The following is a 15,728-nucleotide window of genomic DNA, read 5'->3' on the forward strand; positions in this document are numbered from 1 at the left end:
TAGTGTTCTTGTGGAGTCTTTAGGGTTTTCTACATAGAGAATCATGTCATCTGCAAATAGTGACAGTTTGACTTCTTCGTTTCGTATTTGGATGCCTTTTCTATCTTTCTCTTGCCTAATTGCACTTGCTAGGACCTCCAGTGTTATAACAGTGGCAATAGTGGACAGCTTTGCCTTGTTCCTGATCTTAGAGTGAAGGTTTTTAGTTTTTAACCATAAATTATAATGTTGACTGAGAGTTTGTCATAGATGGCCTTTATTATGTTAAGGTATTTTCCTTCTATATCAATTTTGTTAAGTGTTTTCATCATAAATGGATGCTGTATTTTGTTGAAGGCTTTTTCTGCATATATTGATATGATCATATGATTCTTTTTTAATTTGTTTATGTGGTGTATCACATTGATTGATTTGTGTTTGTTGAACCATCCCTGTGCCCGTGGGATGAAGCCTACTTGATTGTGGGGTATAATCTTTTTAATATGTTGCTGTATTTGGTTCGCTCGTATCTTATTTGGGATTTTTACATCTGTGTTCATGAGGGTTATTTGTCTGTAGTTTTCTTTTTTTGTGTTATCTTTACCAGGTTTTGCTATCAGAGTACTATTGGCCTCATAAAATGAGTTGGGAAGTATTGCCTCCACTTCGATTTTTTGGAAGAATTTGAGGAGAGTAGGTATTAAATCTTCTTTGAATGTTTGGTAGAATTCACTCGTGAAGCCATCTGGTCCTGGACTTTTACTTTTTGGTAGGTTTTTGATGATTGTTTCAATTTCCATAGTGTTGATTGGTCTATTTAGATTTTCCAGTTCTTGATTCAGTCTAGGAAGATTGTATTTTTCTAAGTATTGGTCTCTTTCTTCTAGGTTACTAAGTTTGTTTTTATATACTTTTTCATAGTATTCTTGCATGATCCTTTCTATTTCTGCGATGTCAGTCATAATTTCCCCTCTTTCCTCTTTCATTTGGGTCCTTTCTCTTTTTTCTTTAGTGACTCTAGCCACGGATTTGTCAATTTTATTAACCTTGTGAAAGAACCAGCTCTTTGTTCTATTTATTTTTTCTAATTTTTTTTTGTTTGTTTTCATTTATGTCTGCTCTGATTTTCACGATTTGTTTCCTTGGAGTGATTTTTTAAAAACCTTTGTTTTTGTACATTTCTTTTTTTTTTTTTTGAGTTCTTTATAACAATGGAAAGTATTGTTTTTCTAAAAAATTAACTGTGAACCAATATGCCAAGGTGTTAACAGTAGTAAACTCTGGGTAGAAGGAATGTGTGTGATTGTATTTTTTTCTTTTCTTCTTAAAAAATTTATATTTTAAAATTTGAAATAAAAAATAAAAATACTATAGTATTTTTGGAGATGATAGTTGCTCTGGCTTATAATATGACCTATGGCATAGGAATGTATCTTGTCCAAATCTGAAAAGTGATGATATGGGAGTTGGTAATTCAGTAATGAAAGAATAATCCTTGCAAGTAATAATATTAATGTGGAAATTCAAATATGTGCATTTTCATGGTATATTTAGGGCATGAAATATTTTTTAAACTTTCATTTTGTGCCAGGACCAAACACCTAAATGAAAATTGTGCTGAGAATGATGTACATACTCGTTCATGCTTAGGAAGCAAAGTGGTAATGGTATTGATATCGTTTTTGATATAAGAAATTATGTTGTGTGTGAAATAAAGAGTAGATTTCTTATTTCCTGAGGATTTCATGAAATGAAATAAGCAGTAGTTTTTCTCTGTTATTAAAAACTAGTTGTCTAGTTGCAGAAAGCTGGAAAATATTAAAATAAGTGTGACTTATTGTTGGATTGAACATTAGAAAAAAGTGACAGTGTAAAGATTCCAGTTCTGACTTTCTAAAGGGGAGGTGGGTACAATTATAGAAGAAAAGACTGGATATAATACAGATGTAAATTGTTTAATGCCATGACATAGAAAATATTATCACTTTTTACTAATTTTTGTCTCTCTCTCTGCCCGCAATTCTCTTCCAGACTCACCAACCTAAAGAAGATGGAACTTATGTTTTTCAGCCCCATAGTCAGCCAGTTAGCTGTCTTTACTTCTCACCTACCAACCCGGCTCACATACTGTCACTGAGCTATGATAGCACGTTACGTTGTGGAGACTTTTCCACGGCTGTTTTTGACGAGGTAAATGTTAATGTGTTTACATGTTGACGTTAGAGGATATTCTAGATTCTTTATGAAATGCCACATGAATGATTATTATACTAGTCAGATTGAGTGAGGCGGTATCGAATAGGGACTTGAGCACCACGCTGCCCATGTCCCAGGCCATCTGTTACTACTTGTGTGACCTTGGTAAGGTACTTAACCTCTTTGTGCCTCAACTTCCTTAGTTATGAAATAGGATAGTACTTTATAGGGTTTTCATGAGGATTAAATGCAGATAATGAATTAATGCAGATAAAGTATTTAGAATAGTCTGGCACATAATAAGTGTTTTTTCTTACTATTTTAATTTTATTTTTGCAAAAGCTTTTAAATAAAATTACTGTATTTAAGCTTAAGACTTGTACTTATTTTTAATTAAAAAAAAAAATTTGGAGTATTATTATACTTTTGTTCATCATTCCTGGCCTTTGCAGATACAAATTTTGTGAGGATGAGTCTTAGATGTGACCAAAAAAAGACTGTAGAGAAATTCATCACATAACAGTACTATATCACATTATACCTAAAACTTTTGGCTTATAATAGAACACAGAAACTACAAAATTTGTTTTTTTCTAGTCTTCTAGCTAGGATTTATCATGTCTTATGTGCCATATACATCTGGTTTAGCTTAGCTGTTTTTATCTTGTGAAGTTAGACTGAAAAACTGCTGTCATGTAATTGTACTCTGTCAAGAAATGGATACCCAGGCAGTTTAATTGAGAACATCTTAGGCCAAGTTTATTTGTAACCAGTTTTATCCAGGCTTATTGTTGAGGATATAGTTTTTTCCTGCTGGTCCAAACCCTGGTTTATGAATAGTCAAAAGATCTCGGGCTCATACTTATGACTACTCATCCTCTCAGAGACAGTCTACCTAAATCACTAGCCTACTCCTTGGAGGTTTTCTAACCGATTTGATCTCTGGTTGGCTAGGAATCCTCACAATATTGGATCCCAGTGATTATGTTTTGGTCTACTATTTAAATATCTGTTGTTTGAGACTCATGGGCGTGGACTATAGACTAGTGGTTACCAGAGGGTAGGGGATAGGGGAGGAGCGGGGAGGTAAAGGGGATCAAATATAGGGGGTAGGGAGAAGGTGAAGTGGGTAAAGGGGATCAAATATATGGTAGCTGAAGGAAACTGGACTTTGGGTGGCAAACACACAGTAGAATATACGGATGTCAAATTATAATGTATACCTGAAAATTATATAATTATATTATCCAATGCTACCCCAATAAACTTAATAAATAAATAAAAATAAATAAATAAATAAATAAATAAATATCTGCTGTTTAATGCTTACAACAAACATATCATTTGAGGTACTTAATCATATCAGATTCCCTCAAGAGAATTCGCACAAATCAAACTTTTTTTTTAAAATATGGATTTTAATCTTCATGGAAACTTAGATGTAGGTTTTCGATGTAGGTTTTTATCCTTTATCTTATTTCACATGAGACTTTTAACATTTTTAGAGGTCCTCAGTATAAGAGCAATTTATATGTGATAGACAGTAAAGAGAACAGGTTAGTCATCACTGAAGTTGCTTTGTAAATACGAATCGATTATCTAATTTTATGCCTTATTTTTTTACATAAGCCAGTACTCAAAATTAACACATTCTAATGTCTTTGTAATTATTCTAATAGTCCATGTATAGATGATTCATAATTACTTTTAAAAGTTTTAAAACAATTTTTACAATTATAGTATAGTATGTAACTGCTATTTTGTTTGTCACTGAATTCCTAAAATAGTCTTTCTTACAGTTGGGGAGACCTTTTTGTTGAGAGCTAATAGTTTTTGGGTTTCCTTTCAAAACCGAAGATGGTTAAGTCTCTTTAGGTCTGTTTTTACTATATGAAAAAAGATTCAAGACTTAACGTGTTGCTAATCAGACTTGATTTCCTAATTACCGACAATTAGAAGAAACAGTTTTTTTTTTATCAATATCTTTGCTGTTTTTCTTTTCATTTTTATTTCTACCTTTTTAAAAATAAGATTTTAAGAGTAACATTCATATTTCAAATACTTATTGGAAATAGATGGGCTATCAATCATGGGTTAAATAAAATAATTTTTGTGAGAAGACTTCTTTGAACTATTTAATGAGAGCACTTTGATTATTGTACAACCATGTAGGTATCTATGCAAGTCACATTCTATTTTGTATTTGTTTACATTTTTATAAGAAGTTTGGAGTCTGAAATTTAAAAGTACGTCTTATTTTATCAGCCACTTAATTATAACTGATTTTGCTTATATTTAAACAGCTTTACTGAGATATTTCACATACCATATGATTTACCCATTTAAAGTGTAAAATTCAGTGGTTTTTAGTATATGTATACAGCTGCGAAACCATTACCACAATCTAATTTTAGAATATTACCCCCAAAACCCCTTGTCTGTTAGCTCCCAATTTCCTCCTCTCCTCAGCCCTACACAACCACTAATCTATTTTGTTTTTTTAGATTTGCCTATTCTGGTCCTTTCATATAAATGGAGTCATACAATTTATACTCTTTTATTATTGCCGCCTTTTATAGCAAAATGTTTTCAAGGCTTATCCATGTTGTAGAATATGTGAATTCTTTATTCCTTTTTATGGCTAATATTCCAATGTATGACCAAACCAGATTTTACTTGTCTATTCATTAATTGATGAATATTTGGGTTTTTATTTTTCACTATTGTGAATAATGCCATTATGAACATTCATGTGCAAGTTTTGTGTGCATATGCTTTTATTTTTCTTGGGTATATACCTAGGAGTGGAATTGCTGGGTCATATGGTAACTCTATGTTTAACATTTTGAGGAACTGCCAAACTATTTTCCAAACTGGCTTTACCATTTTACACACTCATCAGCAATGTACGTGGCTCTATATCCTTGCCAATACTTGTTATTGTTGGTGAGTATGGCCACCCTAGTGGGTATAAGGTGGTATCTCATTGTGGTTTTGATTTGCATTTCCCTAATGATTAGTGATGCTGAGCATCTTTTCATCTGCTTATTGGTCATTTATATTTCTTTAGAGAATATCTATTTGGATTGTTTGCCTATTTTTTAATTGGGTTATTTTTTTAGTATTGCGTTTCAAGAGTTCACTTATTTTTTTTTTTTAAGTCAGGCTTATTGAGGTATCAGTTACAAATAGTAAAATTTATGTGTACACTTATATGAGTTTTGGCAAGTTGTATATACCTGTGTAACCACCACCACAATCAAGATGTAGAAAATTTCTATGACTTGAAAAAATTACCTCGTGAACTCTTGTAGTTAGTCCCCTCATCCTTCCCGCAGCCCCTAACAACCACCGATGTGATTACTGTGTCTCTGTAATTTTGCCTGTTCCAGAATATCAAGTAAATGGAACCATTCAGTATGTAGCCTTTTGTGTCTCATTCCTTTTACCTAGCTTTTAAAATTCATCCATGGCGTTGCATGTATTAGCATTTTGTTCCTGATTCTACTGATTGAACAATCACCTTGTTAGGCATTAACCTGAATGTATTTTTTACATATTATTAAGCTTTATAACACCTTATGAGGTAGTAGGTAATGTTATTCCCATTTAACAGTTGAAAAAACTGAGGTAAAGAGGTTTATTAGCTTGCTCAAGGACATAAATATGGCAGAACTAGAATTTGCTCTTGGGTCTGTTTGACTCCAAAGCCCTTGTTGCATTTAACCATTTTAATATACTCACTGAACATTTCAAATTTCATTTGTGTATACTGGGATTTTTGGGGGCATATAGTGGTTGGGATGCCATTGATATATTAATTCATTAATCTCAGTTTATAATCTCAGTTTATAATACTAGTTATTAAAACTAAAAATCAGCAGTAGTTCATGATTCAACAATAAGAATTGTTGTGGTCATTCTGTCTTACTTGAGTACTGACACATGCTACATTTATTTTTTATTCCTTATGTGTGCGAGCCCTGAACCCAAAGTGATAATATTGTGGATTGTGATTAAAAAATTATAGCAATAATATGTGTTCATGATAAAACATTTACCGTAGATAGAGTATGTAAAGTAAATTTGCCTTTCCTCCATTCTCTCATCCTTGTATTTCTTGGGCATGTTTCCAGAAAGTACACATATACTTACAAGTATATAGATATTTTTTTCTTTGCACTAATGGATTCATACTACATTTATACTTTTTTTTGCAACTTGCTTATTTCACTTACTGGTATGTCTTGGACAGTTAGTGGTACAAATCTACCTCTTTTTAGCATGGCATAGTATTTCAAAGTAGAGATGAACCATCATTTATTTAACCAGATCTTTTTTGGTGAACATTTAGATTGCCTCTTACTATAGGCAGTCTTGCCGTAGGCATCCTTATGTATATCTTAGTGAAATTATTGTGTATAAACATTAAATATTTTGATAGATGTATCCTGCTCAGCTGTCAAATATTTGTGTCTCTTTACACTTACTTCCACCAAGAGTAGGTGAGCATTCAACCATCTATTTTGGACTTTATTGGGAAAACTACTTGGTATATTAAGGTATTTCAATTGGGTAGAATTCATATTCAGTCCATTTCCTAGTAAGTTTCACAGGGTAGATCAGCAGCTCAGGTTTATTGGATTTAAGAGATTTGGGATGTAGTCCTGACATGGATGAATGGGCCATTTGACTTTTTAAGTGAGTCTCACAACTGATCAGTGCCTCAGTTTCCACCTCCAGATGGGTGCTCCACAGGAAGCACAGAGCAACTATCCTGTTGCTCTGTGCTTCCTGTGGAGATAGATGATGGGAGGATAAATGAGTTTATTAGAATAAAATGTTTCATAACTCTTTTCTCAAAGAATTTATACATTGGCTTTCTTTAAAAGATGAAACATATGTAAGTTGCTTGTTACTTTCATCCTCAGGTATATAGAAATGAAAGTAGCAGCTTTTCCTCCTTTGACTTCTTGACAGAAGATGCCTCCACTTTAATAGTAGGACACTGGGATGGAAGTATGTCACTGGTAGATAGACGGACACCTGGAACTTCTTATGAGAAATTTATCAATTCTTCTTTGAGAAAAATAAGAACTGTTCATGTCCACCCGGTACATAGACAGTATTTTATCACTGCAGGATTGAGGTATGTTCTTCATACAATTTTGTGATTTAGGCCTTTTAATGTTAGGATTGATGTTTTGGTTTGGTTGTTAAAGACATCTGACTTTTTGGCCAGAGGGGAAGGAGGTTGGGGAGCTGAGAGAAAGGGTGAAGGGGTAGAAAAGTACAAATTAGTAGTTGATAGATGGTTACGGGGATGGGGAACACGGCATAGGGAATGCAGTCAGCAGTAAGATAATGGCTATGTTTAGAGCCAGAGCGGTGATAGAGTAATCGGGGGGATCGTTTCATAAACTACATAAATGTCTAACCAATGTACCATATACTCGAAACTAATAATAAAATAAAATGCAAAAAAAATAAAACAATAATAACAGACATCTGACTTTTGTGATACCCATGGCCAAATAATTTTTCTTTCTACACAGAGGTTTTTTGTGTGATTTTTCTTTTTAAAAAGAGATTCTTTTGGATTTAACAAATAGCGAAAATATTGAAACAAATGCGCGTTTTTGTTTTCCTTGGCATTATATGCATTTCCTTCTATTCTTTTGAGAAGAAAACTTGTAAAAAAAAGTTATATGTGACCTATAACTTGTTGGTTTATGTTAATTTTTTCTTGAGACATTGGAAAACCAACTAGAATCTTTTCTCTTTATACATTGTTATGCTATATTTTTGGAATTTTTCTAATATTTAAAAAAAACTATACCAGTATTTGTAAAATTAATGCAGAAAGATTAGAGGATATTAACTGTTCTTCAGTGTAGTGAATATTTGAGTGTCTAATTTACGTTCAGTGCTATTCTAGAGGCTCACTGCATGTACTCTGGTAACACTCAGAATTATTCCTCCTATTACAGGGATATTCATATTTATGATGCAAGGCATCTGAATCCCAGGGGAAGCCAGCCTTTGATTTCTGTGACTGAACACACAAAGAGCATCGCATCTGCTTATTTTTCACCTCTTACTGGTAACAGAGTAGTGACCACATGTGCTGATTGTAAACTGAGGTAAATTGAGAAGACAGAAGCATGTTATTAAGCAATCTAAAGTGTCTAGTTACTATGTCAGTAAAGCGGCAGCTTTGTTTACTGCTACTCTGTTCAGTCACTAGTTTCATAGCTGTATCAAGATTCCTAAAGATCAGTGTCTTTAAGGCTTTTCAGCAGTTTTTGTGTCTGGAAATTTCCTTGAGATTGACAGGGAATATCTATAGTTATTATGGAGAATTGATGTCAGGCTTCCCTTTCAGCATTCAGCAATACCAGAAATACTACTGAAAGCAGGCTTGTGATATTTGGAAGGGAAATAATTTTTAGCACAGTGAAGCTCTTACTTTGGAGATAGTAGGGTCTGCCCTACAAGTGAAGTTCTGAATGGAAGTTGCAGAGTCCAAGACTATATGTAGGCAGAAAAGAGAGCAAAAACTGGGCTCTGTATAAACTACTGGATGTAGGTTTATGGTTTCAGCTTTGGTACCTGTATATAGCTACATCCTAAAAGGATTTTAAAATGTAATATAAAGCAGTTGAACCAAAAATAGAAAATAATGCCAATAAAAAATGATGTGGAGAATGTTAATATAACCATTAAGAAAATGATTCTGTTCTCTTCAGGAATCCCTAATTTTCCTTACGCATTTCTCAGTGTGTGAGAGTTTTACCTTAAGTTTTTGGAATTCATTCATTATTTATTCAACAAGTACCTATTTATACTGTGAGCCAGGCTTTAGAAAGTCACCTAAATTGTTTAGACACATTGTCTGCAGTGTGTAACAGGTGCCCAGTTAATTTCTAGTAAAGTCTGTGAGCATTACTTGTTGATACATTAAGGGAGTTAGTCACCAGGCAGGGGCAATCCAGTGTCCCCTTTTTATCCACGCAGTATCCTTTGTTTAGGGAACTACCTGTTTGTCCCATTCCTGTTCATTTGCACTGCAGAGTTGACTCTTGTTACATTAGCTGTTAGTGATTTGGCTTTCTAGTAATCTAATTAGGCAGTAGGCTCCAGTGCCAAACTGCATTGGAATAGCTAGGTACAAGGAGATGGGGAAGGTGGTGGTGATGTGGTTAGTTTCTTACTGCCAGGGTACCTCATGGAGACTTTTAGACTCTTTCAGCTGTCTCACGAGAACTCCTCACCTTGGTTGCCAGCCAGTCTTAGTCATGCTAGCAGCTGGAATCTCGCTAGCACCTAGAAATGACATCCATCTTTCAACTGATTCGTCTCCTAGGGAAATTGCTCTTAATACATGCATGTATTTTTAGGTTATTTATGCATTTTCAGACCACATCCTTTATGTATGACCTTTATTACTTTGATCGTAGTTTTTAGATTCCAGGTTATTACTTTACAGTGTACATTTTAAGTTTGGAGTAATAGTGTTTAAATAAATTATTTGTACGCTAAACTATAAGCACTGAATTTTATAATACTTCTTATAATTTTTCTTAAATATATTAGCTGAGGTTTATTAGAGTCTTTATTCTCTGTATTTTAAAATAATTGTATTTCTTTTGAACCAATGAAAAGTTTGTTAAACACACTTCAGAAAATTTGCAAGAAACAATAAAAAGAATGTTCCTTCATTCTTGTTCTTTATTTTGCAGGATCTTTGACAGCAGCTGTTTATCCTCTCAGATTCCTCTCCTCACCACTATCAGGTAGGTTTCCTTATGCCAAGTAATGTAGACCCTGGATTACTATGAGCTATTTGTTGGAGCACATTCATTAGACACCCTATAGTCGGAGAGTTTTATATTACACTGTTTAAGTGTCCCAAGTTGCTCGTTCCTGTTCTGTCCGGAAGGGTTCTCTCTGTTCCCTGTGTCTATAAAGGGGTTCAGTCTCTTTTAGCCAGTAGCAGTTCTCTGCACCTGGGTGGTTAATTTGGTTAAGGTGAATTACTTTATTCCAAACCGAAGTACTCATGTTATCTTATTAAAGAATACTGTAACTACTCACCTGCTGATGAGGCTAGATGAAGCTCTCTTTAATTTGTGCCTGTTTGCTCTGGGCTTAGAGGGATTCTCTATCCTCCCACTTACTTTATATTTTTGGTAACCCATTTTACATCTGCTGTGTATGTGTTTTACATCAAACTTTACTCAATGCCTTCTTCCTAGACATCTCTCTTTATCAGTATTTATGAAGTTGGGGACAGAGCGTACAGTATATGTTGATAGTTGTTTCATGAGTTTTATAGTCTGTACAGGCTATATTTAAGTATGTTCATTTTCTTTTTCACAAATTTCCCCCTCTTAGTTTCCTTTTCCAGACTTCCTAATTTATTAGTTTCTAACGTGTATTTAAAAAAAAATTTAGGGTGATGATTCTGAGGTCAGTACGAATTTTCATTAAAGATAGTGTAACTGAGTGGCAGTGGGAAATGTTCTCTGTATCCCAGCAGTCTCCAACCTTTTTTGGCACCAGGGACCAGTGCTCTTATGAGAATCTAATACCTGAGGTGGAGCTGAGGTGGTGATGTTAGCGCTGAGGAGTGGCTACAATTATAGATGAAGCTTTGCTTGCTCACTTGCCTCCTGTGCGGCCTAGTTCCTAACAGGCCACGGACTGGTACTGGTTCGTAGCCTGGGGGTTGGGGACCTCTGCCATAGACCATATGTCTTTAATAAGAAAGGGTTGCTATATTAAGCTATAGAGAATAAAAGGGCAGTATTTTCTTTTTGCTTTGGAGAGCTGTAAAGACCAACTGTATTTTTTAAATATTAATTTTATTTTTAGTTGTGATTATAAACACGTAACATTCAATTCACCATCTTAACCATTTTTACGTGTATAGTTCAATAGTGTTAGGTGTATTTGCTTTGTTGTGCAACAGATTTCTAGAACTTTTTCATCCTGTAAAACTGAAATTATGTGCATTAAACGTTAATTCTTCCTTCCCCCTGTTTCTCAGACCTTGGCAACCATCTTACTACTTTCCATTTCTATGATTTTGACTACTTCAGATACTTCATATGAGTGGAATCATACAGTATTTGTCATATTGTGACTGGCTTATTTCACTTAGCATGATGTCCTCGATATTCATCCATGTTCTAGCATGTAATAGTATCTCCTCTACTTAAGGCTGCATAATATTCCATGTATGTCTCTACTTAATTTTCTTTATTTATCTGTTGTTGGATATTTGGGTTGGTTCTACCTTTTGGCTATTATGAAAAATGCTGCAATAAACATGGGCGTACAAATATCTCTTCAAGAGCTTGCTTTGAATTCTTTTGGATAGATACCAAAAGAAAGATTTTGATGGATCATATGGTAATTCTATTTTTAATTTTTTGAGGAGCCTCCATACTGTCTTTGCATGGCAGCAGCATCATTTTACATTCCCACCAAGAGTATATCAGGGTTCTGATTTCTATATTCATCAAGTTGTTTTCTTTTTTTCTTTTGTTCGTGATTATCCTAATGAGTGTGAGGTAATATCTCATTGTGGTTTTGATTTCCATTTCTCTAATGATTACTGATGTTAAAAATCTTTTCATATGCTTGTTGGCCATTTGTATATCTTCTTTGGAGAATTGTCTGTTCAAGTCTTTTGTCCATTTCCGAATTGGGTCATTTTTGTTGTTGAGTCGTAGGAATTCTGTATAATTCTGCATATTAAATAACCCCCTTATCAAATATATGATTTGCAAACATCTACCATTCTGTAGGTTGCCTTTTCACTTAATTTATTATTTCCTTTGGTGCATAGAGTTTTTAAGTTTGATATAGTCCTATTTGTCTATTTTTGTTTTTGTCGCCTATGCTTTTTGGTGTCATATCTACAAAATCGTGGCTAAATCCAGTGTCTGAAACTTTTCCTCTGTTTCCTTCCAGGAGTTTTATAGTTTCAGGACTTATGTTTAGGTCTTTAATCCATTTTGAGTTAATTTTTATATATGGTTTAATGTTACTGTCCAGCTTCTCTTGCATATGGATATCCAGTTTTCCCAGCACCATTTTTCGAAGAGGCTGTCCTTTCTCCATTGTGTGGTCTTGATACTCTTGTCAAAGATCATTTGACCAAATACATGAGGGTGTATTTCCGAGCTTCCTATTCCTTTCCACTGGTCTGTATGTCTGTCTTTATGTCAGTACTATACTAGCTTACCTTTGTTTTGTATTATTTTTCAAAATTAAGAAATGTGAGGCCAACAGCTTTGTTCTTTTTTAAGATCATTTTGGCTATTTATGGTCCCTTGAGCTTCCATATCAATTTGAAGATTTCTAGTTTTTATTTCTGTAAAAATGCCATTGGGATTATGATAGGGATTGGTCATTGTTAATGTGTAGAAATGCAACTGCTTTTGTGTGTTGATTTTGTATCCCGTAACTGCTGAAATCATTTACATTGTTTTTTGGGTGGGTGGGTGGGTGTGTGTGTGTGTGTGTGTGTAATCTTTAGGATTTTCTGTATGTAAGATCATGTCATTGAAATAGGGATAATTTACTCTCCTTTCCAGTCGATGAATGTCTTTTATTTTTGTCTAATTGATTAAATGTCATGTGACTGCTCAGAATGTGTCCCGCTTATCAAATGCTTGTCGATTTAATGGTGATGTCTCACGTGCAGGATCTAGTTACTTATGAAGTTGTTAACAACCTGGAAGTTAGGCAGATCAGTGTCTCTAGTCCTACTCATTTTTCTAGTCCTACTGGATTTCCCGTACTCTGTTGAATAGAGGTGGCGAGAGGGCATCCTGGCTATTTTTCTGATCTTAGAGGAAAAGCTTTTGGTCTTTCATTGTTGAGTATGACATTAGCTGTGGGTTTTTCATATATGGCCTTTATTCTTTTGAGATAGTTTCCTTCTATTCCTAGTTTGTTGAGTGTTTTTATTGTGAAAGGATATTGAATTTTGTCAAATTATTTTTTTGCATCAATTGAGACGATCATATGGTTTTCGTCCTTCATACTGTTAATGCGGTATATTACATTGATTGAATTTTGTATGTTGAAGCATCCTTGCCTTCCAGATATAACTCTAACTTGGTGTATAATCCTTTTAATGTGCTATAGAATTTAGTTTGCTAGTATTTTGTTGAGGGTTTTTGCATCAGTATTTATCAGGGATATTAATCTGCAGGGCTTTTTTTTTTTTTTTGTAGTGTCCTTGTCTGGCTCTGGTATCGGGGTTTAGGGCTGGCCCCATAGAATGAGTTTGGAGGTGTTCTCTCCTCCTCAATTCTTTGAAAGAGTTTGAGGAACATTGGTGTTAATACGTCTTTATGTTTGTGAGAATTCTCCAGTTAACTCATCTGGTCCTGGGCTTTTTGTTGTTGTTGTTGGGAGGTTTTTGATTACTGTTTTAATCCCCTTACTAGTTATAGGTCTATTTAGATTTTTCTATTTCTTCAAGATTCAGTCTTGGTAAGTTGTGTGTTTTTGGGAGTTTTTCCATTTCTCCTAGGTTATCCAATTTGTTGGCATATAATTGTTCATAGTATTCTCTTATAATCCTTTTTATTTCTGTGACATCAGTTGTAATGTCCCCTCTTTCATTTCTGATTTTAGTTATTTGTGTTTTCTCTATTTTTTTCTTAATCTAGTTAAGGGCTTGCCAATTTTGTTGATCTTTTAAACAATAAACTTAGTTTTTTTTTTCTATTGTTTTTCTATTCTCTATTTCCTGCTCTTTATTATTTCCTTCTTTTACTAACTTTTGGTTCAGCGTGTGTGCTTTTTTAACTTGAGGTGTACTTAGGTTGTTGATTTTGGGATCTTTTTATATATATATATTTTTTATTAAGTTTATTGGAGTAACATTGGTTAATACAATTATATAATTTTCAGGTGTACATTGTAATTTGACATCTATATATTCTGTTGTGTGTTTACCACCCAAAGTCTAGTTTCCTTCAGCTACCATATATTTGATCCCCTTTACCCACTTCACCCCCTCCCCCCTCATCCCCCACCCTCTACCCTCTGGTAACCACTAGTCTGTAGTCCATGTCCATGAGTCTCTGTTTGTTTGTCCTGTTCATTTGGTGCTTTTAGGTTTATATTCCACAGATGAGTGATATCATGTGATTTTCAGCTTTTTCTGTCTGGCTTATTTCGCTTAGTATGATTATTTCAAGGTCCATCCATGTTGTTGCAAATGGCAGTATTTCATCTCTTCTTATGGCTAATATTCCATTGTATATATTTACCACAGCTTCTTTAGCCAGTCATCTATCGTAGGACACTTCAGTTGCTTCTGTGTCCTGGCCACAGTGAATAATGCTGCTATGAACATTGGTGTGCAAATATCTTTTCAGATATGGGTTTTCAAGTCTTTGGGGTAAACACCCAATAGAGGGATTGCTGGATCATATGGTAGATCAATTCTTAGGTTTTTGAGGAACCTCCATACTGTTTTGCATAGTGGCTGTACCAATTTGTAGTCCCACCAGTAGTGTATGAGGGTTCCTTTTTCTCCACATCCTCTCCAACATCTGTTATTACTTGTCCTGATGATTATAGCTATTCTAACAGGTGTGAGATGATATTGTGGTTTTGATTTGCATTTGGGATTTTTTTTAATTTAACTGTTTAGCACTATAAATTTCCCTGTTCATATTGCTTTCACAGATTCCCATAAATTTTGGCATATTGTGTTTTCATTTTCCTTTGTCTGCAGGCATTTTCTACTATACCTTGTGATTTCTTTCTTTGCACCCCAAATGTATTTTTTACTTTAAAGTTGTGTGGAATATAAAATGTTTTCGAGGTTTGGTTATCAGGGGAATACAAATAAGAGAAGTAGCAGCTCTTGTTTAAAACAATGATAATCTAAATTATTTCTTATTTCTAGGGCTTCTATTTTTATGTGCTAGAAAAAAAGGAAGGATATCTATTGAGCTAGGAAATAGAGAACAAAAAAAGGTGCCATTTCAATAGACAGTGACTACCTACTGAGCACAAACCACTATTCTTAACACTGAAGATTGAAAAATGCAGAAGACAGTGTCTCCGTCTTGGGTTTCAGTCTTGTAAGAAGGATGAGATTAGGTTGATGGTAACTCAGTAACTTAAAGAGAAGAGACTTGGCAGAGAAAACCGGCATTTAGGAGCAATGCCATCTTTATCCTCTGCCCATTGCTACCTTATTTAACACTTAACTATCCTCTAAAAAATTGTTTTCTTCACTAGGCACAACACCATCACTGGGCGATGGCTGACCAGGTTCCAAGCTGTGTGGGACCCTAAACAAGAAGATTGTCTCATAGTTGGCAGCATGGCCCATCCACGACAGGTGGAAATCTTCCATGAGACAGGAGAGCGGGTGCATTCTTTTCTTGATGGAGAATGCCTTGTCTCTGTGTGTTCTATCAATGCTATGCACCCGACTCGGTATATTTTGGCTGGAGGTAATTCCAGTGGGAAGATACATGTTTTTATGAATTAAGAAAGTTGCTGGGTTT

At 34.5% G+C, this 15,728-nt stretch overlaps 1 protein-coding gene across 6 annotated transcripts in view; it reads left to right on the forward strand.

Moving 5' to 3' along the window:
• The window catches only part of WDR76 (WD repeat domain 76), a 101,413-nt gene that overhangs the window by 33,921 nt on the left and 51,764 nt on the right, over positions 1 to 15,728 (forward strand). For 4 of the 6 annotated variants that reach the window (XM_011355025.2, XM_011355026.2, XM_011355027.2 and 1 more), the window contains 5 exons: positions 2,011 to 2,169; positions 7,107 to 7,324; positions 8,166 to 8,318; positions 9,918 to 9,971; positions 15,457 to 15,728. In XM_011355025.2, coding sequence (XP_011353327.1) covers positions 2,011 to 2,169; positions 7,107 to 7,324; positions 8,166 to 8,318; positions 9,918 to 9,971; positions 15,457 to 15,712 — 840 coding nt within the window. In that variant the 3' untranslated portion in view covers positions 15,713 to 15,728. The remainder of the gene's footprint in view (positions 1 to 2,010; positions 2,170 to 7,106; positions 7,325 to 8,165; positions 8,319 to 9,917; positions 9,972 to 15,456) is intronic. The other 2 variants (XR_895622.2, XR_002779159.1) reach the window with 1 other exon arrangement.

Source organism: Pteropus vampyrus, unplaced genomic scaffold, assembly GCF_000151845.1.
Source record: "Pteropus vampyrus isolate Shadow unplaced genomic scaffold, Pvam_2.0 Scaffold19, whole genome shotgun sequence".
NCBI lineage: Eukaryota > Metazoa > Chordata > Mammalia > Chiroptera > Pteropodidae > Pteropus > Pteropus vampyrus.